Source organism: Cucumis sativus, chromosome 1 (genome assembly GCF_000004075.3).
Source record: "Cucumis sativus cultivar 9930 chromosome 1, Cucumber_9930_V3, whole genome shotgun sequence".
NCBI lineage: Eukaryota > Viridiplantae > Streptophyta > Magnoliopsida > Cucurbitales > Cucurbitaceae > Cucumis > Cucumis sativus.
In genome coordinates this window covers 1,303,540-1,324,320 of record NC_026655.2, presented here as the reverse complement: position 1 = coordinate 1,324,320, position 20,781 = coordinate 1,303,540, and the positions used below count along the sequence as shown (strand labels likewise).

Here is a 20,781-nt window from a genome sequence, read left to right as displayed (position 1 = left end):
TTTAAAGAAGTAATTAATGTAATCAATGAGTGATTAAGAGTTCATTTGAATTAATGTAATATATATATAATTAATGTAATCCCAAACGCGCAAGAGAACCGCGTGGAGTTCATGTTCTGAATGATTGGGAGTATTTGTTGGACCTACACTTTCATTTAACACAAATATAAAACGAATAAAACTGAAAAGGGCTTTGTTCATGCCGTCCGTACCTTGTCATCACGTGCAGGGCGCCACGTCAGTTTTTGTGTGGATTTCATTGCGTGTGCTGGCAATGCCCTCACACGTGCTCTGCGCGTGCTTTCATGTGCCTTGCCTTCTATCTTCATTTCTTTAATCTTTCATCATTTCTTAATCATGTTACTTCTCTGATGTGTGCTGTGCTCTTTTTTTTTTTGTTTGTTTGTTGAATAAAGCATATGGAGTTATATTCTATGTGATTTGGATTGACTGGAATGTGTATTTGAAATTTGCAAGATGGAAATAATTTTTGGTGATTGAGTTAATTATTGATGTGAGATTAAATAAGTTTTGGGCCTAGTGCATTGGACAAAGCCCGTTTGTAGGTCCGATTCAAGCCCGTTTTAGTCACTGCTTGGGCTCGACTGTGGTTATTGGGTCTCGTTGGATAACTTGATGTAGCTGTTTTTGAAGGATGAATTCTAAGAAGGCTTGGTAGTAAGTCAAATATCACATGGTTTCTACCTAAATGACCTTAGTAACTATTTACAAATTAACTTTCACCTACGTTTCATCTCTTCTCATACATATTTCTCTCTCTCTTCCCCATCCCTTTCTTTTCGAAACTTCAAAAATTCGGTTGAAATTGCATAAAAAAGTAAGAAATTTTGCACGTTCTTGCTCGTGGTCTTGTTACTTTGTCTCTACTCGTCCTTACTACATTTAATCTTGCTCTACAAACTCAAACTAAAACGAGAAAGAGAAAACTCACTCACTTAATAAAAAAATGACGTAAAAATATGAAAAAGGAGACAAAAAAAAGTGAGATTAATTTTGTAAAATCGATGGTGATGATGTAAGACAAAGGTAAAAAAAAAAAAAACAACTTCGTTAAAAAACGTGAATGAAAATATTTTTAAATTTGAAAATGGGTCCTTTTAATTTGAAATTCAATTTAATGAAAAAATGTTATCAAATGTGTGTATATATATATAGAGAGAGATTTTAATTTGTGACTTACGTTATTAAGCTTGAGAAAGAAAGAAAGAAAGAAAGACAATCGAGTTGTGACCTCAAAACAATAATTGACAAAATTATTTTTTCCACAAACTGGTCGCCTTATGAAATTAAGCTGGCCACCAAATTCGTCTTCTCAATCAGCCACACACTCCCTCTCTCAAATATCTTCACTTGTTTAAGTTGTGTGGTTGATTAAATTAATTTACTTTTTCTCTTTTTAATATTCATTAATAAAATAAATAAATTCTATAGAAAATGTATTATTAATGGTTAATCATGTAAGAATATTAATAAAATGTAGTATAAACTTTTTTAAAAAAATGAAAAATTACCTTTTAGTCTTCTTAGTTTTGATGAATAAGTGTGCATTATTTCCAAGTTTTAAACATATAGATTTTTATAAGAATAGATGAATTGGTCATCAAGTTTTCATTTTCTCTCTAAAATTACTTTTAAAAGAAGTAAATATCATATAATTGTTTTTAAAAAATCACATATAATACTCCTAAAATCTTATAAATCCGTTTTCTAAAAGGAAGTTAAAAGTTACATTTTGAAAATGGAAGAATCAAGTGGGGTATGTTGTGGTAAAAGTGAAGAGTAAAAAGATAAATTTTAATATTTAAAAAAAATGAGTGGAAGCAAATAATGAAAATAAAGTGGAATTAAAAAGAATATGAAAGATGAAGATGACATATTTAACTAACTTAGCTGAGTCAGACAATCGAAGGATAATGGATAAAATCAGTTTCATCAACTTTCCCAAAAAAAAAAGAAAATAATAAAGAAACACAAAAACATTCAAATCGGGAAATGCCAAATCTGGTCCACTCTGCCGAACCGATGCATTACCTGTCCTCTTCTTCTTCTTCTTCTTCATTACGGAAATGATTCACATCCTTCTCCCACCAACAAACACACCCACAAAACTAACCCACCACCACCGCCCCCCATGGACCCTTCTAACTTTATGTCCAACAAATGGATTGCAACCGTCCTTGGAATCTGGATTCAATGCATCTGTGGCGCTTCCTACACCTTTAGCATATATTCTTCCGCTCTCAAGTCCACCCAGTCCTACGATCAATCCACCCTCGATACTGTTTCTGTTTTCAAAGACATCGGCGCCAACGCCGGCATAATTTCCGGCTTTCTTTACTCCGCCGTCACTCCCTTTAACCCCCGTCGTGCCTTTGCCGGACCATGGATGGTCCACGCTGCGGGTGCGATTCAGTGGTTCCTTGGATATATTTTCATCTGGGCCGCTGTTTCTGGGGTGATAGATCGACCACCGGTGCCTGCGATGTGCTTCTTTATGTTTCTGGCTGCACATGCGCAGACGTTTTTTAATACGGCGAATGTGGTGACTGGTGTGCATAATTTTGCGAATTATAGTGGGACGATTGTGGGCATCATGAAGGTACCTACACAAACCCTTTGTTGTTATTATGCAGATTGTTGGGGCTATGAATTTTTCTGAACACTGATTGTATTTTTCTCTGTGAGAGATTTGGTTATGTTGACTACGGTTTAGATATATGTCCCTTTGAGTGTTTAAGTGATGGAGATGAACTTTGGTTAGTTGGATTCATTCTTTACAAGAAATTTTATCTTGAAGCATAGAAATTGAAGAGGATGGTGGAACCACCAAACCAATTTGTCTTTCCTTATTGCTCTGTTCTTCTCTGCCATATTCTAATTTTCATCATGAACGTGACCAGATCAAAACCCCAAGTAATTGTCGTACTAATTTCTAGACCCAGAAATTGATGGTGTTAAAGCTATAATGCTGAACTTTTAAATTTGTAGGAGTCTAACAGTAATTTTCTACAACCGATTCTCTTTTCTTCTGTGGAAAAGTGGGAATCAGTATCTGAATGGTTTCAAGGTTCTTATTTGACAAAGTGGGGCTCACTACTGCTTTCCTTTGGTGCAAATCTAAGTACTTTTTTTCTCACTTTAGCTTTTCTTATTTATTCTCCAATTGGAGGCTTTTATTGTTGTAACTTTTTGGTTTTGGGTTTATTCTGTTATTTGTCTCGTCAATGGAATGTTTCTATTTTAAAAAAGAAGGTTTTATTTGACTACGCTGTAGTTGCCTTTGGTGAATCTGAGTGCAGATTCCAAAGACTTTCCCCAGATTTTGTGTCTTGAATGTGCTATTTGTGAGTTCATATCTTGTGTCTCCTTTTTCTTGGATAGGGATATCTTGGTCTCAGTGGAGCACTGCTAATCCAAGTATATAATACGACTTGCAATGAAGATCCAAGCAATTTTCTCCTCATGCTGGCGGTTTTGCCCACAGTTCTTTCCGTCATGTTCATGTGGTTTGTTAGAATTGACAAAACAGAGTCAAGTAACGAGATGAAACATTTGAACTCATTGTCTGCACTTGCTGTGATAGTTGCTTTTTACCTCATGGTTGTCATCATCTTGAACAACGCTTTCTCCCTTTCATCATGGACTCGTTACTTTACATTCTCCATACTCTTGATTCTCCTTGCTGCTCCGCTTGGAATTGCCATTAATGCTCAGAAGGAGGACTTTAGAGGGTCATCTTCATCATTAATCGCCGAAAAAAGTCACGTCGTTAACAAACCTGAGTCAATAGATGCAGAGGATTCTGTTGAATATCATGAGTTGCCCAGGGAAGAGAACCAGATAATGGTTGTTTCCAACACTAGAGCCCCTCAAACCATGAATGTCTTGGAAGCTATACGAACTATAAATTTCTGGTTGTTGTTTCTAGCCATGGTGTGTGGAATGGGTTCTGGATTAGCCACAATAAACAACATGAGCCAACTTGGTCAGTCTCTTGGTTACACAGAAACAGAAACGAAGACATTTGTTTCCTTATGGAGTATATGGAACTTTCTTGGACGTTTTGGAGCTGGTTACACCTCAGATTTTCTTTTCCACACATACGGTTGGGCAAGGCCATTGTTAATGGCAATTACTCTACTTATAATGAGCGGTGGCCACATTGTGATCGCATCCGGTTTCTCTGGGAATCTGTATGTGGGTTCAATTCTTGTTGGCATATGCTACGGCTCACAATGGTCTTTGATGCCTACAATCACTTCAGAGATATTTGGTTTAGAGCACATGGGTACTATTTTCAACACCATAGCCATAGCCAGCCCTTTAGGATCTTACATTTTTTCTGTTCGAGTTATCGGTTACATTTACGACCGAGAAGCTGCCAGAGAACATGGCGCCTGCTCTGGCATACACTGTTTTGTTGTATCGTTTTTTGTTATGGCCATCGTGGCTTTCTTGGGATTTCTTGTTGCTGCTGCACTCTTCTTTCGAACCCGGAGATTTTATCAACTGGCTTCGCAAAGAAGAGTGAATCGTGTTAGTTAAAGGTGTAAGAGAGAACTAGGATAAGTATGATTATTGCTTTTATAAAAAACATGGAAGGATTTTGATGAGTGTAAAGAAATTTGTTGTCTTTCTTTGTTGAAGTTCTATACTTTTAAACACCATATCAGAGTGAGATGGAGTTACATTTGTAAACTTTTCATTGTATCATAGGCTGATCGAGAGATCCTATCATTTTTAGCACAAATGTTTTTTCTGTTTTTGGTTAATAGAAATCATGTCGGATATTTTGTACAAGTTTCAGAATTCAATTTCTATCCTTTAAAAAAGTTTGTTTAATTTTAACACTGGTTAAGTTTGTGAGGCTCAATTCTTACCATTTGAAGAGGCTCAATTCTTACCATTAGAAAATTTGAAATTGTACCACCAATTACCATCATAAACTTTAAGGATTATATCAGCTCAACCCACTATCACTTTTACTCAAGCTATCACTTTTACTCGATGTTCTTAAAACAAAATATCAAAATCAGAATGTAAATTAACAAGTTGATACAATTATTCTCTCAATCTTTAAATTATTACAACTATATAGGGCCAAGGGGTATAATTTAATACTTTTCCTAAAAAGTTTATCAGTACCAAAGGGTATATTGCTGATATTCTATTAAGAAAACAGGGTGGCCAAGGCCATTACTAATGCCAATCACTTTGCTAACAATGGGCATAGGCTATATCATAATTGCTTCAGGCTTCACTGGGAATTTATACATAGGATCAGTGACTGTAGGAATCTGCTATGGAGCTCAAAACTCACTAATGCCTGCAGCAGTTACATCAGAGATATTTGGGATAAAGCATATGGACACCATTTACAACACCATTAATGTAGCATATCCCGATGGATCTTAGATTTTATCTTTTAGAATAGCCTCCCATGAAAATAATTGTTGCTTTGGAAGCTCTGTTTTATAGAATTTTGTCTTATGGTAAGCTCTACCGAGATGGATTCATATCTCCGCCTTCAATCTCCTCCTCATTCTTGCTTCCCCTCTCGTCATCCCAATCAGAACAAAAACAGAGGAATCTGTTTTCAAAATGAAACTTCAAATTACCGATGACCCCACTGAATATCACTGCGTTCCTAGTGAGGAAAAGATCAATGATGAGCTAATGATTGTGAAAGATAGAGAAATGAATATAATCGAGTCAATCGGCACAGTGAACTTCTGGTTATTGTTTTTCACGATGACGTGGGGAATGGGATCTGGGTTAGCCGTCACAGACAACATGAACCAACTCAGCCAGTCTTTAGGATACAGAACAGTCCAGATCAACACCTTCGTTTCACTTTGGAGCATTTGGAATTTCCTTGGTCGTTTGGAATCTGCTATGCCTCTGATCTTCTCCTCTGGAAATTTAATGGCCTTGTCTCGTTACCAACGACCGTCGGCCATATCATCGTAGTTTTAGGATTTCGTGGGAATTTGTATTTGGGATCGGTGATAGTGGGGATTTGTTACGGAGCTCAATGATCGTTAATGCCTGCAATTACGGCGAAGATTTTTGGAGTGAAGCTTATGGGTACAATTTGCAATACGTTTACGGTGGCAAGTCCGATTGGATCTTATATTACGTTTTGCAATTTAAGCACTTTGCCTCCAAATATTTAATTATAAAATACATTTACCATAAACAGTGGGGTAAAAGTTGTAAACAGAAGAGACAATAAGATTTGACACATCACTTCGATTCCATGACGATAAACCCCGCACTGGATCGAATCGGAAAATTACCTTTCGCCAAGTTTACCATTAGTAGATAATGAAGACTTGGCGAAAGGTAAGCAAGATCGAAGATGATCCATGCAGAATTTGAGAGATCTAGAAGCTTTACACGGTGAACAGGAGAGAGAGGGAAGAGGAAGATGAAGAGAAAGTGGGCAAATCGAGTTTAATTCAATGGAATTGGAATCAGAGACTTCCAGCTTAAAGAACAAATGGGTATCAACAGTTGCTAGCGTATGGATCCAATGCACCAGTGGATCTCTTTACACTTTCTCCATCTACTCCCAAACCCTCAAATCAACTCAGGGATACGATCAATCCACTTTGGATATTGTTTCTGTTTTTAAAGACATCGGTGTCAATTGTGGCGTCCTTGCGGGATTTCTCTACTACTTTGCCACCGCCCATGGTGGTCGTCCTGGTCCGTGGATTGTTCACTTCGCCGGTGCGATTCAGTGCTTCTTGGGGTACTTTTTTATCTGGGCTGCCGTTTATGGGGTCTTACCTCGGCCGCCGGTTCCAGTTATGTGCCTTTTCATGTTGGTGGCTGCTCATGCTCAGAGCTTCTTCAACACGGCTAACGTTGTCACTGGAGTTCGAAATTTCCCCCGTTATAGTGGGACAATTGTTGGAATCATGAAGGTAAATCTTCCTATGTTTGAAACTCGATTAACATAATTATGGGTTTCGACAAATGTAGACACGATTTGGTTATGTATCTTGAATATGTAATTAGGGCGTTCATCCCTGGTTTAACGAGTTCATTTAGTCTAAAAATCATTTTGAAGAAGTTCAATTTCAGCGGAGTAGCGCTGGGTATGGAAATTTAGAACCATGTTTTCTCAAGAAAAATATTATGGGTTGTGACCAGATCATAGCTTCTCCCCTTCATATTGTTGACATGTATTTCATTCTCTCGAGGTCGGAGGTTCAATACTACAAAAATTTAGAACCGTTACTTTGAACATGTGTAGTTGGTTGCTAGTTTGTCGACCTTCAAATCTTTCATTAAACCTCCCAGGAAGAAGAGGTGTAACATTGAGGTGATGTTCACAATATTTTCGAGCGAGTGTTTTCTTTTCTTCTCTTATTCTTTTGAAATATTGCATTCTCACATTTGAGAGAGGTTATAACTCGCATGGTATTTGATTATTGGGGATCTCAATCGATACTGGTTTGTACTTTATGTTGAACACTCAATATTGTTCATTTTGACGCCAGGGGTTTCTTGGTTTGAGTGGAGCAATATTGATTCAAACATACGAGACAATATTTAATGGACAACCTACCTCGTTTCTTCTGATGTTGGCGCTGCTACCAACCCTTAATTCCTTATTGTGTATGTGGTTCGTGAGAATTCACCATGTTGATGATGGGATTGAAAAAGAGCATCTGAATACCTTATCCATAATTACTCTGGTCGTTGCTACTTACCTTATGATCAAGATAGTTCTAGAGCATATTTTCACCTTCCAATTCCCTCTACATGTTGCTACATTTATTCTACTTTTGATGTTGCTTGCATCTCCTCTATATATTGCAATTAGAGCCCAACCGAGAGAGTCCAGAAGGATTTTGCACCCTTCTTTCACAGAGAGCGACCAGCTGATTGGCCGTCACAATCAAGAGACTTCGGATTTTGACCATGAACGGGGAAGGGAATCTGAAGAAAGCCTGACTCTCTTTCAAGCTTTATACACAATAGATTTTTGGATATTGTTTTTTGCAACTGCTTGTGGCATGGGAACAGGGTTAGCTACAGTGAATAATATCAGTCAGATAGGATTATCTCTTGGTTACACAAGCTCGGAGATAAACACTTTGGTTTCCTTGTGGAGCATTTGGAATTTTTTTGGTCGTTTTGGAGCTGGGTATGTGTCAGATTATTATCTGCATGCCAAAGGATGGGCTAGGCCATTGTTCATGTTCATCACTCTAATGACCATGAGCATTGGACATGTAGTGATTGCCTCTGGCCTGCCCGGTGCTCTCTTTGCTGGTTCGATAGTAGTGGGTGTTTGTTATGGGTCTCAGTGGTCACTAATGCCAACAATTACTTCTGAAATATTTGGTGTTGTACACATGGGTACTATATTCAATGCCATAACAGTAGCAAGCCCTGTTGGATCTTATTTATTTTCAGTTAGAGTTGTTGGGTATATATATGACAAGGAGGCATCAAGTGAAGGAGATACTTGTATTGGAACTTACTGCTTCATGCTATCATTTTTTATTATGGCTTTTGCCACTCTCTTGGGCTCTTTAGCAGCCCTTGGCTTATTTTTCTGGAGAAGAAGTTTCTACGATCAAGTTGTTGTCAGAAGGCTGCAGCACCCATCAAATGGATAAAGAATAAATACTGCATGGTATATACAAAGGGAAATTTGGCGGTTTTTCCTGGTTGCTGCTAATAAGGTAATTGTCTGATATACAGTCATTTTTCCTTTCTTAGATTGTTGTAGGTCGATTTATTATGTTTGGATATTGGAGGGCAAACAATATTATGGGTTAGCATACCTGCAGATGCAGGCATATGTGCACAATCATCTATACGCAAGTGTTTACTACTACAAGTCAACACAAATTATTTAACATTCTTAGGAAGAAATGATCGAATTAGAGTTCCTCTTGTGGTGTGATTTTCCTGGCTCGCGATGAAACCGTTATTATATTAAATCTCATTGATAGTAGAAAATGAGAATAACAGGAACGTGCACACACACATGTTCAAGTGACATCTTGAAAGAGAATAAGGTTCAAGAATTGAGCAAGTAATTTTACCTTGTAATCTGTTGTGAATTTTATCTTTTAATCCACTAATGGACATGTTAAATTTTATTTGCTGGGGAAAATGATGGATTCGTTAAACTATACTTACAGGTAAGCTTTTGCTGTTGGGGCTCACATTTGAGCACACCGTTGACACTTCAATCAGTCCCATGTAAGGCAGCTTCATTCAGGAATGTGCCTACTTCAATCAGTCCCATGTAAGGCAGCTTCATTCAGGAATGTGCCTAGTTATACATAACTCCCCATTAGTTCTTCAAAAACCTCATGATATTTTTTCCATCTATTGTTTTATACGTTAATCTCCCCCATTAGTTTCTTCTTCCTCTTGTAAATTCCTTTTCCACTTTCGTTTTGTCAGCAAGTGTCATTTTTTTTTCTTCATTATGTTTGTTTCTTTAGCAACTTTATATATAAGAAAGTTTGCAGTGGTATTGTTTATATGCTTAAAAGCTACCTGTTGGAGAATATTATTTGACATTTTGTAGTATATTTTGCAATACAAATCTCACATGAGCATAACCTGGCTGTCTGTGTGCTTTGCACCTTAAAAACGGGTTGTATAGAATAATGTTTTCTTGAATATAATTCTTTTAACATTACTCAAGCAAGAACCGTTTAAACCAACTATGTTCCCACCTTTGGGATGAAGTCATTGTAGTTGAATCTCCAGTTTTTAGGTCCCGGCATCCGTCCAAGCTCGTAGGATTCGTATGCATGCAACATATGCTGTCGTGAAGCAAGAATCAGCCAGAATGGAGAACTCTTACATGGTTCTGTCATTAAAGCCCCTAGTTCACTTGATGGAGAATAGAGTTCAGGGTTGGTCAAGTGCAAGAGAAAGGAGGTTCGTACTTTCAAAGCATAAACTAAAACGTAAGCAGGATATTCTTCTGCGATGCTTCCGTAGTTGGAAGCCCTTTACCATTACTATTTATTCATTGAGTTGTAAAGAAGTAAATAAGCTATTAAGCTATTTCTGTACTAGCAATCTGAGGAGAAGGAATGAATCTCTGCTAATCTTGTTCGCTACTCGAGTTGTTGCTTCCTCCTTTCCCATTTACTGCCATGTAAATAGTTGGCTATTATATTGCCTGATAGCGTGAAGAATTTGTCATCAGAAAAGTGTGTTTATAATGTGTAGAAATATGAATACACCAGGTGATGGGTAAAATAAAGCAACAATTTACAAAAGTTGCACAATCAAATTCCATTTGATTTCGAAGGACAAGTTATATTATGATCATACATTATCCAAACAGACAAATGAAAATGAAAAGAGAGAATGATTGACTGCCGAAATAACTCAGCCACAAAAAAAAAAAAAAGGAAAAAAAGAGACTAATAGTAAAAGAGCTACCAACAGATGCAAAGATGTAAAAAAGCGAGAAACTTTGATTATAGAGTCAATTGTTCAACCCAAACTTCATATGCATTGATTGATTGAATTGAAGCCAACGACATTTAATCCTAAAAATGGCTTTTCATACACTTTGCACAATCCCTTTGGAGTTTACTTCTTCTTAACTTCTTCCATGGGTATAGCATTATTGAACACTCTTTGATTCTCAAATTTAAAATAACAATAGAAATTAGACCCCTAAATAAACTTACAGAATTGTTACAATTGTTACTATATTGTATATTCGATGATCCGATTTTAGCATTTGTCTGAGATTGAATATTCTAATTTTATAGTTGAAAGTTTTGAGAAATAATTATAACTATCATTACGTTTTTCGAGTAGATTTTTCAATTTGCTCACCTTATTTTATAACAAAGAAGTAGAGGATAATCATATTTTGATTTAAACTCATGATTATGATGAGTTTTGAAAGCTGATTCTCAAGTTGAGTGTTTGGCTTTCATCACTCTTCCATGATGAAACTCCAATGAAAATTTAAAAATTGTGTGGTGACATACCGAAATGATTACAAATTCAGAAACAGCAAGAATCTGACTGCTACAGAGAACCTCCTACATTCAAGCAAATATAGTTTTAACATAAAAGGAAAGATTCTTCAAAGCAGATACATATTAACTTGATCTTCCTTGAGTAAATCCAGACCCCATTTAGTTTAATAAACTAGAGCCAAAATTTAGCAGAAAGTTGACTCATTTAGATCAGCTAATTTTTTTGCTTAGAAGGGTTTATTAAGCACCTGAGCTCCTTAATTAGCAGCGTTAAGCCAACTTAATACTTCAGAAAAAAAAGGAAAGAAGAAAACTACAAAAACTACAAGGTAAATATAGAAAAACCCAATGCTATATTAACCATTGAAATTGCTGATGATATTCAGTAATCTCAGAGAAGAATATAAAAGGTTTCTATTATTATTTTCTTTTTAAAAAAGGAAAAATGAAAAGAAAAGCCAAAGACTTTAACTTTGTTGGATGAACAAGTTTCATGGGTGAAGAAAGGACATTCAAACAGTAACCCACCAATGGAATCATAAGACCGAAAGGGTGAGGAAGAGAAAAACCCTAAAATTATCTTATTTCCCCTTTTTCTTTAGGTCCTTACAACAAACATAAATTGTTGGGTGAACATAAAAATTCAATCTTTATGTTAAGTTTCATGAAAGGGGATTTGTTTGAAACACTGATTAAGGGAAAAGGAAAAGAAATTTACTGAAAGGTTAAAAAAAAAGGAATGAATTCAAAGGCTCTGAATCCCACTTCCAGGTAGTGTGTCCTTTGGTTTTTGGCTTTGGCCCTTCCATTTTTCTTCTCTTCTCATCTTCCTCCATTTCTGTTTCCTCTTCTTTCTACTTTCTGTTTCTTTCTCTTGTTAAAATTTCCCCCAATTTGTAGTTTAGTATAAAGTTGAGGAAAAAGGGTAAGGAAGAAGAAAATAAATACGTTTAGCACTAGAAATACAAAAACCTAAAAAACTCTTTCCTTTTTTCTTTCTTGAATGATGGTTTGGACCTTTGGTCCTCCATCTTCTTCTTCTTCTTCGTTCTTGCTTTCTGGGTTTCTTTGTTAACAAATAAAAACTAACCCTTTTTGTTGTTACTAATTCATTCCTCTTTCAAATGCAAATATACCCAACTGGGGATCTTTTACATGTAATCTTCCTGCTTTAACTTGCTTTGTTGTTCGTGATCTCGTCGACTATGTCGCAAGATTCTTCTTCTTCTTCTCCTCCTCCGATCCCCTGTGACCGATCCTCCCCTGAGCCACTTTCGCACATCGAAAACCCCAACCCCAATACGGCTAACGACGACCTTATAGCTGAGAACGAGCCCACGACTACAACCACAACGACTAACAGTGAACAACCCACCACCAGAAGGAACCGACCCTCTCGGTCTTGTACTATTCGTGCTGCCGAGCGGCTATTGGCTGCTCAGTCAGTGGTTGAGCGAAAGCCGAAGCCTAAAAAGGAGCAGCAAGAGGAGGAGTCGCCACAGCAGCAGCAATGCAGCAAGATCGTGACCCCTTTGGTTGAGGAGCCTTCGCCTTCCCAGTTGCCGCGTTGGAGCCTTCGGTCTAAGTGGGAACTCGCGTCTGTCCTTAATTTCTTGCATGTAAGCTTTGGTGGATTGTGTCTTCTTGTTTAAAATTTGCGTATTGCTGCGTTTGAGAGTTCGATTTTTTTTTTCTTTTGCGAGCTGCAGGTCTTTAGGCCACTACTGAATATTCATAATGAATTCACAGTTGAGGAGTTTGAGACCGCCTTGATTACACCCAACGACACTTTGAGTGACATACACATTCCATTACTAAAGGTTGGAACATGGATTTAAACTTCAAGGTTTTGCTGGGTTTATGGTTTTGTGTTACTTCTCTGATTGATAAAAGCAATGGGCTTGTAGATAATGTGGTTCCATATTCACATTTTGTTAGTCGTTTTAGCTTTGGGTGCTCATCATTGTAGTTGAACTTACTTTTCAGTTGGTTCCACTCGTTGTTATTTGAATTCTCTGTTTTAATCTGACCATATCATCTTAAAGTTCTGATGGTGTCTAACCATCGGAAAAAAATCAGTAGTTCTGATAATTTGAGATTTGGTGTGAGTTAAAGTGTTAGTTTCTCAAGTTATTTATTCTGGCTAAGCACTACCTTTTCAGGTGTTTATTTAAAAGAAGTTAACCGAATATATTCGTTTCTCATCTGAGAGGTGCATCGAGTTTAGATTTTAAGATAAAAAAGTTGCAGGGTTCTGTCATCGATAGTTAGTTATTCAATGGCATGTTCTTCTCTGGTTGAAATATTATGCTCACTGCTTGCAAATGCTTCCCTTTCCTACTTGGAGTTGCTCTAAGAGCCTCTTCTCTTTAATTGGACTTCTGTGTGAATTTTAAGTTTTATAAGCATTGCAAAAAGGTTCATGCGTGTTGGTTGATTAGTCTTTGAACTAATCATGATGAAAGTTAGTCTTTAGCAAATGTAGTTGTTTTTAGTTTATTGGATTTTCGTCTTAAAATTTTCACATTTTTCTTTTGGATGATCAATGTTTTGTTTGATTAAAACCAACTTTGAATTGTTATACATATACTTCGATTTGCTTTTATGTTAATGAATAGGGCTGTTTTGTGAAAGGTTCTCACGTGCCTGATAAATCTTTTAAACTTTCAAACTGTTGTGTGGATAGGTATTGTAAACGACCAGCCATCCCATTTTCTGTTGACAGCCTTCTGATGTTTTGGTGTACTAGGAATTCTTCAAGTTTTTGGTGATTGAAAAATTGGATTATCAGATGGAAGCATTCATCTTTTATTTGTATATGTTTTTTGTCTTATTGTTTAGCTTCCCCTGAGTGGTGAACAACGTCAATTTATAACTTGTTCACAGTGGTTTTAATTTGAGAGGTGAATTAAACTTCTTACCTTCTTGTTGGCTGCTAAATGATATTTCAATTTTTAGCTTCCGTTCCTATAAAGTTTAGTAAGCTTTAGTCCAATGTTCTATTTCTAGGTTTTAGATATGAACTTTAGTTGTTGAAGCAGAGTAGGGTTCATGTCCCATTAGCGCACAGGCTTAAAACTGTTCTCTCATATCATGTGTTCAAGCCCCCCAACAATCTTTACTAATTGTCACTTTACTTCCATCTGCGAAATTTTACCTGTTCTACTTTTGCATTTTTCTTATCTGTGGAAATCAACGGAAAACTTTATCCTTCTACCAAGTTGCAACTGCACACCTCTCTGTTAACCTTGTTATGAAAACATCTATTAAATATTTGCTAATTCATTTGTATGTCCTTATATTTTCTCTTTTTTTTTTTTCTCAATGAAAAATTTGGTTATTCATTTAATGTAATAAGCTCCCTATAACTTTTGTTTATGTGCTTTTCAGGCAATTCCTCCTATTACAAGGATGGCCCTTACTCGGGGTACGTGGGTGACTGTATTGTGCAGAAAATTGCGAGACTGGTGGCACTGGGTATCTACCCTTTTTTTCATATCTAGCCCTATATTTCCTGTATCATGGGTGTGGTAGAATCATATATTTCCAGCTTCCAATCTAAAGCACAATCCTTGATTTTTTGTGCAGGTTGCTGAAGGGGATTTGCCTATTGTTGCTTCACATGGGTAAGTACCTATAGATTTCCTGTCCCATATCAGAAAAAATCTCTCCATTCTCATGTATCTATTCATTTTGAGTTTTCAGAGTTGAAATTGAAGTTTATAAAACTCTTGATCCTGGGATGCGTGTGGTCATCTTGAAAGCACTATGTGACATCCGAGTTGAGGTACTGTCTTCCTAATAAATACCATATGTCCTGGTCAATATTTATTTGGCTTTGTGAAGTTGATAGTGTTTTACACAGTACCTTGAACTGAACAGCATTCCTTTATTGGTTTAGAGTTACTTTATGTTGTGCTCGCATGAGGTTACACCAGCTCTCTTGAGAACCTGTCAATGTTCTTTTCAATCCTCTTTGAGAAATTTTAGTAATGTAGCAGGATTCTTTGACTTCTTCAAGTGATTAGGCTTTAAATTATTGTTATTCAGTTTTTTCACTTTTGATTATTTGTCACATATTGTTTGGTGATCCTACGTCTTCTACCTCATAGCTTTGTATGCCATGTTGGGTGTTTATCCTACAGCCAGTTATTTTAGTATTGTTGAAGTTTGGCGATCAGGAGTTCCTCTCTGGGGGGGGGGGGGGGGGGGGGGGGAATTATGTGCGAGTGTTTAGAGTGTTGGAAAGGGATTCTAATGATGTTTTGGTTCCCTGCTAGATTTCATGTTTCACTCCATGCTTCGATTCTGAAGTCTTTTTGTAATTACTCAATTGTGCCTATTTTGTATAGCTGGAGAGCCTTTTTTTCGTTGGACCATGCTTTTGTGGACTTGGCTTATTGTATGCTCCTATAATTATTTATTTTTGCTCAGTGAAAGCTGTGCTCAATAATAATAAAAAAATTGTTTGTTGCAGCAAGAAGATATCCGAAGCTACATTGAAAATTCACTAAAACATGGAGTTCAACTTTCAGCTTTTCGCAAAGAACGAATTGGTGGGGACTCCCATGGAACTTATTTCTGGTAATGTAGTTTTCTTTTAACCTGTTCATGTTGTGGCATTTTTTTCAAATGGCATAAAAGATCCTGACTTCTTAAATGTATTAATCTGTGCTGACCATGTGGGCAATTGTTATTGTAGGTATGAGGATGATCCCATAATTGGTCATCGTTTGTACCGTGAGATTAGGAAAGTTGAGTTAAAAAAAGCCAAGACCAAAGGTTCACAGGTCCTTCCTTCTACAACATATCTGTGGGAAACAGTTGCAACCAATTTTGATGAATTTCAAGATGTATCAGTGAGTAGCTAAACTTTCATCCTTGCACATGCAATCCATGAAAAACATTTCAACCCCCTCCCTCCCCCCCAAGGAAAAAAAATTGTTAGTCTGTGGTTTCTGTCTTTTAACTGACTATTCAAAACTTGGGCGAAATAGAATTTATCGGAGGTAAGGAGTTGCAATGCAAGAATTTACTTACAGAAGATTCACCAAATTAAATCCAATTTGATAAATTAAATATACCTATATTTTGGTCAAGTTCATAGTTCTGAATGTTAATCTTTTGCCGATAACATTGGGAAAGATTAGACGGGCATTAACCATCGAAAGTGAGCAAGTACTTACATTAACCATCCCTGTGGTATGAATAATCAAGAGTGAGACTTTTATCACTTCATGCTAATTTGTTTTCATTTTTTTCTCTCATTTAAAATAACTAAGATTACAACTTTATGTTGAAGAATCTGTTTTAATGCTTTATGGCTGAAAGAAAGCTCTAGTTTACAGGTTGGTTTTGTTATTTTTCCATCGTACAATATTTTTTTGGACTGTAGACCCTGTGGGAAATGGATCACTGAAAATACTTAATAGCATGGCGATACATTTATACAAAACTTCTACCCCGAGCACGAAGCAATTGGATGTCCGACTCGGACCTATATGACATGACCGAGCAATAGAAATACTCTAACACTCCACCTTTGTCATATATTCCATACATCACACTAGATAGATATCATATTCATGGCAAGTTGTTTTTTTCAAGCGTGGAAACAAAAGGTCTCCAGAATTGGACATTATGATCTTTTGCCAATAGTCATCACTTTTGTTTCCTTTTATAAAAAAAATCGTGTTTTTAAAGAACAGAATTGAAAACTTAGAAACTCAGCAGCAATTTCCTGTTTCTTTTGGTTACATTTAAGCTGTATGTTTGAATATATTACGTATACTAAGTCTTTATCTAATAGTTAGTACTACTACTTCACTGTTAATTTGACTATTTATAAGGTCAAATTGGTGGTTGGTAGTATTTGAAGAAAAAGAAGCTTGGAATAATGTAAGAACGAAAGGAGAGGGTAAAAAATTTGTAAGACTATTGCAGAATATGCCTCTGAACTTTTTTTAATTGAAAATCTACAAGTTGATGGTGTGCTTATCCACTACTAACTTGTGCTTTTCCCAATTTTTTATTGGGAGAGCTTTGATCTTTACCTTTTTTGTTCTTGCTAGTATCATTTAATGGTTCTTTTATGTGATAGACAGAGTAAAAATCTTTGAGTATGGGTGACTTTAGCCACAAAAGTTAACTTCCTGATGAGGGGCGGATGCTTGTTCATTACAAATTAAATTTTTTGGCTACTTGTATAAAAGAGTGAGATGTGTACGAAAATTTTCCACCCTCATTTATTTTTTTTAGAAAAAAGATTATGTACATGGCTTTCCATTTTCTCTTATTTCTCTCTTTTCATATGGCCTGGGTAATTTTGCAATTTTCTGTCCCCTGCTTCATAATGGATCTTTGAACTCTGTGATCCAATTCTCACCGGTGATTATTGATTTACCTTTTCTGCTCTCTTTTGTTGTAAACAAGGACATCCTCTCAAAGTACATAGTTTAATCTCTCTTGTTGCACCTTGATTGCACCATTGTACTTCCTCTGAAAGGGCTCTCATTTTGTATCTTTTTGGATATTTTGTTCATCAAGGAAATCACTTCTTATCCAAAAAAATTCCTTGTTAGAACTTCTTTCTATTATGCTGCAGGAAAAGCTCTTTACAAGTAAAAATCGAACAGAGGCTTCACTTGGGAAAAAGTTGAAGGTGGACATGCTTCCCGAGATCGAGAAGGTTCACAAGGTACTCATTTTGTATCTTTATTGTCAGATCCTTGCTTAAGTGCTGCCCTCTAGGCCAATTATTGCATATAACGAACATGTTTGATTAAGTGGTGCATTAACTTCTTTGAACAGAGAAAAGAAAGGTTGTTGAAAAAACAGCATAGACAAGCTCTTCTCTTGGATAGTTTTGCACTTGTAGATGGACTTGGTCCAGGACGCTCACTTCGTGACAGGAAGCCGGTCACTTATACGTTTGGTATGCAGATTTCAGTTTGGTCTTGTTTTTTTGTTTTCTTGAAGCTTTTATTTTTGTGTGCAGTTTTAACCATTCTAGTTGTGTTTTTTATTTTCAACTAAAACAATAAACTTGATTGGTGTGCATTGTCAACATTCAGTTTCAAAATAAGACTCCCAAAAGCCTCCAAAATAGGGGTCCAGAATCGATAAGCAAACAAACAATGCATAAAAATTGACACTGATTCTCTGCATCAGATTCACACATAACACACCACGAGGGCAAATTGATAAAGATACTTTGCAAGGATCTTCATGGTTTTTTAATATGGTTATGATCTTGAATATGTTTTCTATAAACAAAAATGGAAAATAGGAACAATCACATGAACTGATGTAGATAAGAATCCCCCACACCTCGTCAAGGGATAGAAACACACACAGGTCACTTATTTTTTTGTTTTTCCTGAGTTCATTGTTTTTTCTAGATTCATTCTCCATACTATTCAATACTGTTATCAAAAAGTAGATTTTGGTTAGACAAACGAGCATTGTTGTCATCGTGATGGAGCCTTTTCAAATATCGGTTATAGTTTCTGTATTTTTAACATATACAATGTAACATCTTGTAGCTGCTATCTACAGAAGGCTATGTTATAATGGCTTGCTTTGACATAAACCATTTTCTTTTACTAACATCTTGTCATTTGAATGCATGGGATTACTTACTATGAGTGGCTGCTTATGTCAGAAACTACCATGAGTTCTTTATTGACCTGTAATTCTTACAAGTTTAGTGCGTATAATTTTGCAACTATTGTCAACATTAGCAGCATATCTTCTTCTAAGCATCCATAAGTTTGAAACACCCCACCCCATTTCATGTAATATTCTCATTATTATGTAACCATTTTTCTGAAGAATATATAATTTCTGCAATCTTTCCTTGTGGGTAATGATCAATGTTGCTGATGCTAATATCCCAGTATTATTTTGAACATTGTAATTGAATATTAAATCATTTTGCAGATGATTATGACCGATCGATCAACGAGGCTATCAAAACAACCAAGTATGGATTTAATATCTAGATGATCATCTCTTCTTTATTATCTAGATGGTATCATTCGTTATCTTGCATTACCTTATACCTACTATTATGTCAGGCGTAAGCCTCCATCTCCAGAACCTAATCATAGAAGAGAAGCTGCTATAAAGCTTGAACCTTCTGCAAATGGAAAATGGAGCGGTCCATCATATCCATCTCAGAACTCCAATTTCAGTGCACTGTCTCCCAAGTCACCTGATTATGACGATGCCGATGAAGACGACCAACTGTCTGAACAGTTGGATCGCAGGTATAGAAAATGGGAACTATGTGTTTCTATTACCTTAAAAGTATTACCAGATTCTTATTTGTTGATTTAACATTTAGCAATAGACGAAGGCAAAGGCCACAGCGGTATTCTGAAAAGGATTATGTGGAAGCATTATCAGATAATGATGCAGATTTCGACAGTGATGATGATATAGTTGGTGAAGCTGTATATGATGAGGAATATCTACGAAAACGCAAGCAAAGGCGGAAAACGTCCAGCAGTTCTGAAGGAGATGAAGAGTATCACTATGAAGAAGAAAATGATGAAGAGGAGGAGGAAGAAGAAGAAGAATCCTTGAGCATTAGTGAAGATAGTGACCAACCACGCAAAGTAAAAAAATTACCAGGACGTACGCGAAGGGAGACGAAGTTAAGGTCTGTTGGTGAGATTCAGTCGGGTCTCAGACGTAGTAAAAGGGCTACTCGAAGCCGAATAAATTATGGACAATATGATTTATCAGAATCTGAACCAGAGAATAATAAAGTTAAAAAGACTAATGCTGCATCTGATGAACACACAGATGATGCTAGTGAGAATGGAGATTATTCAGTTGACTTAAGTCAAGGGTCTGACAATGAGGATGACGAAGAAGACGATGATCAAGAAATGAAAGTTGACCAACCTGATGAAGTTTATGCACAGAATGTAGAGGAACAAAATCCTCCTGAAAAATCGGTTAGCCCAGATCAAGATGAAACCGACGGTACAAAAAAAACAAGGTTTCTTGATCTCAATGAGCTTGCTCCGGGCTCTGGTTTTGAGGATGCCCCAACTTCAGAATTGAAAGATGATACAGATGATTTCTAGCACCGTTTGTTTTGCTTGCTTAATAGCAATCACTATAATATTCTCTCGTCGAATCGGAATGTATGATAGTAAACTATAAATTTTGTGGTAAGCCTGCAGAAGATATTAGCATCGGAGTTCTTCCTCAGGCTAATTCGATCGAGCTGTGTCTTGGTGCAGTTACTGCAGCAAGGAGCAAAAGGATGATGATGAGTTGATAGATTAGGGAGTCCATTTTTTTAGTAATGTCCACATTCAATGAAAACCCAACAATAGATGGAAGGGGAATTTGTTTGGTGTTTCTATAGTTTTACCCATCAGTGTACAATAACCTTTTGACTAATATTGTAACCGAAAGAGTTGGCTTTTAGATGTATAAGCTCTATCTATTATGATACTGACTTTAAATCTCCCCTCTAGATATAAATGGGTTGGATGGGTCTGTTTTAATTACTTGCGGATATTATTCTGTTTTGTAATTCAACCGTCCTCCCTCAAATGATTAGCTCATTTTTATCGAATTCTGCATTTGCCCTTCTAATGCTGCCTAAGATCCATTGCTTAACTTACCTATATGGTTATTTTATTTCAACAACTCTTGCTAGAAATAGGCTCGTTGGTTGAGAAAGGAGACGAAAGAATATTTTAGTGTTTGAACAATGGTGTTAAAATTAATTGAATCTTATTGAGTT

At 36.5% G+C, this 20,781-nt stretch overlaps 3 protein-coding genes across 7 annotated transcripts; all 3 read left to right on the top strand.

Moving 5' to 3' along the window:
• Positions 1–1,975: 1,975 nt before the first annotated feature.
• LOC101216789 (protein NUCLEAR FUSION DEFECTIVE 4) lies at positions 1,976–4,821 on the top strand. The gene is made up of 2 exons (XM_011661627.2): positions 1,976–2,620; positions 3,403–4,821. Exons 1-2 carry the CDS (start codon positions 2,153–2,155, stop codon positions 4,564–4,566), a joined length of 1,632 nt encoding a protein of 543 aa, XP_011659929.1. The 5' UTR covers positions 1,976–2,152; the 3' UTR covers positions 4,567–4,821.
• Positions 4,822–5,304: 483 nt separating this feature from the next.
• On the top strand, positions 5,305–10,301 carry LOC101216552 (protein NUCLEAR FUSION DEFECTIVE 4). 4 transcript variants are annotated; one of them, XM_031884921.1, is made up of 4 exons: positions 5,305–6,953; positions 7,533–8,726; positions 9,192–9,298; positions 9,779–10,301. In XM_031884921.1, exons 1-2 carry the CDS (start codon positions 6,486–6,488, stop codon positions 8,658–8,660), a joined length of 1,596 nt encoding a protein of 531 aa, XP_031740781.1. In that variant the 5' UTR covers positions 5,305–6,485; the 3' UTR covers positions 8,661–8,726; positions 9,192–9,298; positions 9,779–10,301. The 4 variants fall into 4 exon arrangements, with proteins under 4 accessions (XP_031740781.1, XP_031740770.1, XP_031740779.1 ...); XM_031884910.1 differs by having other exon boundaries at positions 9,772–10,301; XM_031884919.1 differs by having other exon boundaries at positions 9,751–10,301.
• A 1,268-nt stretch (positions 10,302–11,569) lies between these two features.
• On the top strand, positions 11,570–20,610 carry LOC101216302 (DDT domain-containing protein DDR4). 2 transcript variants are annotated; one of them, XM_011661604.2, is made up of 12 exons: positions 11,570–12,631; positions 12,722–12,832; positions 14,403–14,489; positions 14,601–14,638; positions 14,718–14,799; positions 15,490–15,596; positions 15,715–15,871; positions 17,617–17,709; positions 17,823–17,946; positions 18,954–18,996; positions 19,091–19,282; positions 19,366–20,610. In XM_011661604.2, exons 1-12 carry the CDS (start codon positions 12,218–12,220, stop codon positions 20,108–20,110), a joined length of 2,193 nt encoding a protein of 730 aa, XP_011659906.1. In that variant the 5' UTR covers positions 11,570–12,217; the 3' UTR covers positions 20,111–20,610. The 2 variants fall into 2 exon arrangements, with proteins under 2 accessions (XP_011659906.1, XP_004138143.1); XM_004138095.3 differs by having other exon boundaries at positions 11,571–12,631; positions 19,360–20,610.
• The last annotated feature ends 171 nt before the right edge of the window (positions 20,611–20,781 follow it).

What these genes read in the sequence shown, in the direction of transcription:
- LOC101216789 (XM_011661627.2), top strand. Translation starts at nt 2,153, where the DNA reads ATGGACCCTTCTAACTTTATGTCCAACAAATGGATTGCAACCGTCCTT. An exon ending in CGATTGTGGGCATCATGAAG is followed by an intron (nt 2,621 to 3,402) that starts GTACCTACACAA and finishes TTTCTTGGATAG; the next exon opens with GGATATCTTGGTCTCAGTGG.
- LOC101216552 (XM_031884921.1), top strand. Translation starts at nt 6,486, where the DNA reads ATGGAATTGGAATCAGAGACTTCCAGCTTAAAGAACAAATGGGTATCA. An exon ending in CAATTGTTGGAATCATGAAG is followed by an intron (nt 6,954 to 7,532) that starts GTAAATCTTCCT and finishes TTTTGACGCCAG; the next exon opens with GGGTTTCTTGGTTTGAGTGG.
- LOC101216302 (XM_004138095.3), top strand. Translation starts at nt 12,218, where the DNA reads ATGTCGCAAGATTCTTCTTCTTCTTCTCCTCCTCCGATCCCCTGTGAC. An exon ending in CTGTCCTTAATTTCTTGCAT is followed by an intron (nt 12,632 to 12,721) that starts GTAAGCTTTGGT and finishes TGCGAGCTGCAG; the next exon opens with GTCTTTAGGCCACTACTGAA. An exon ending in TCCCATGGAACTTATTTCTG is followed by an intron (nt 15,597 to 15,714) that starts GTAATGTAGTTT and finishes TTGTTATTGTAG; the next exon opens with GTATGAGGATGATCCCATAA.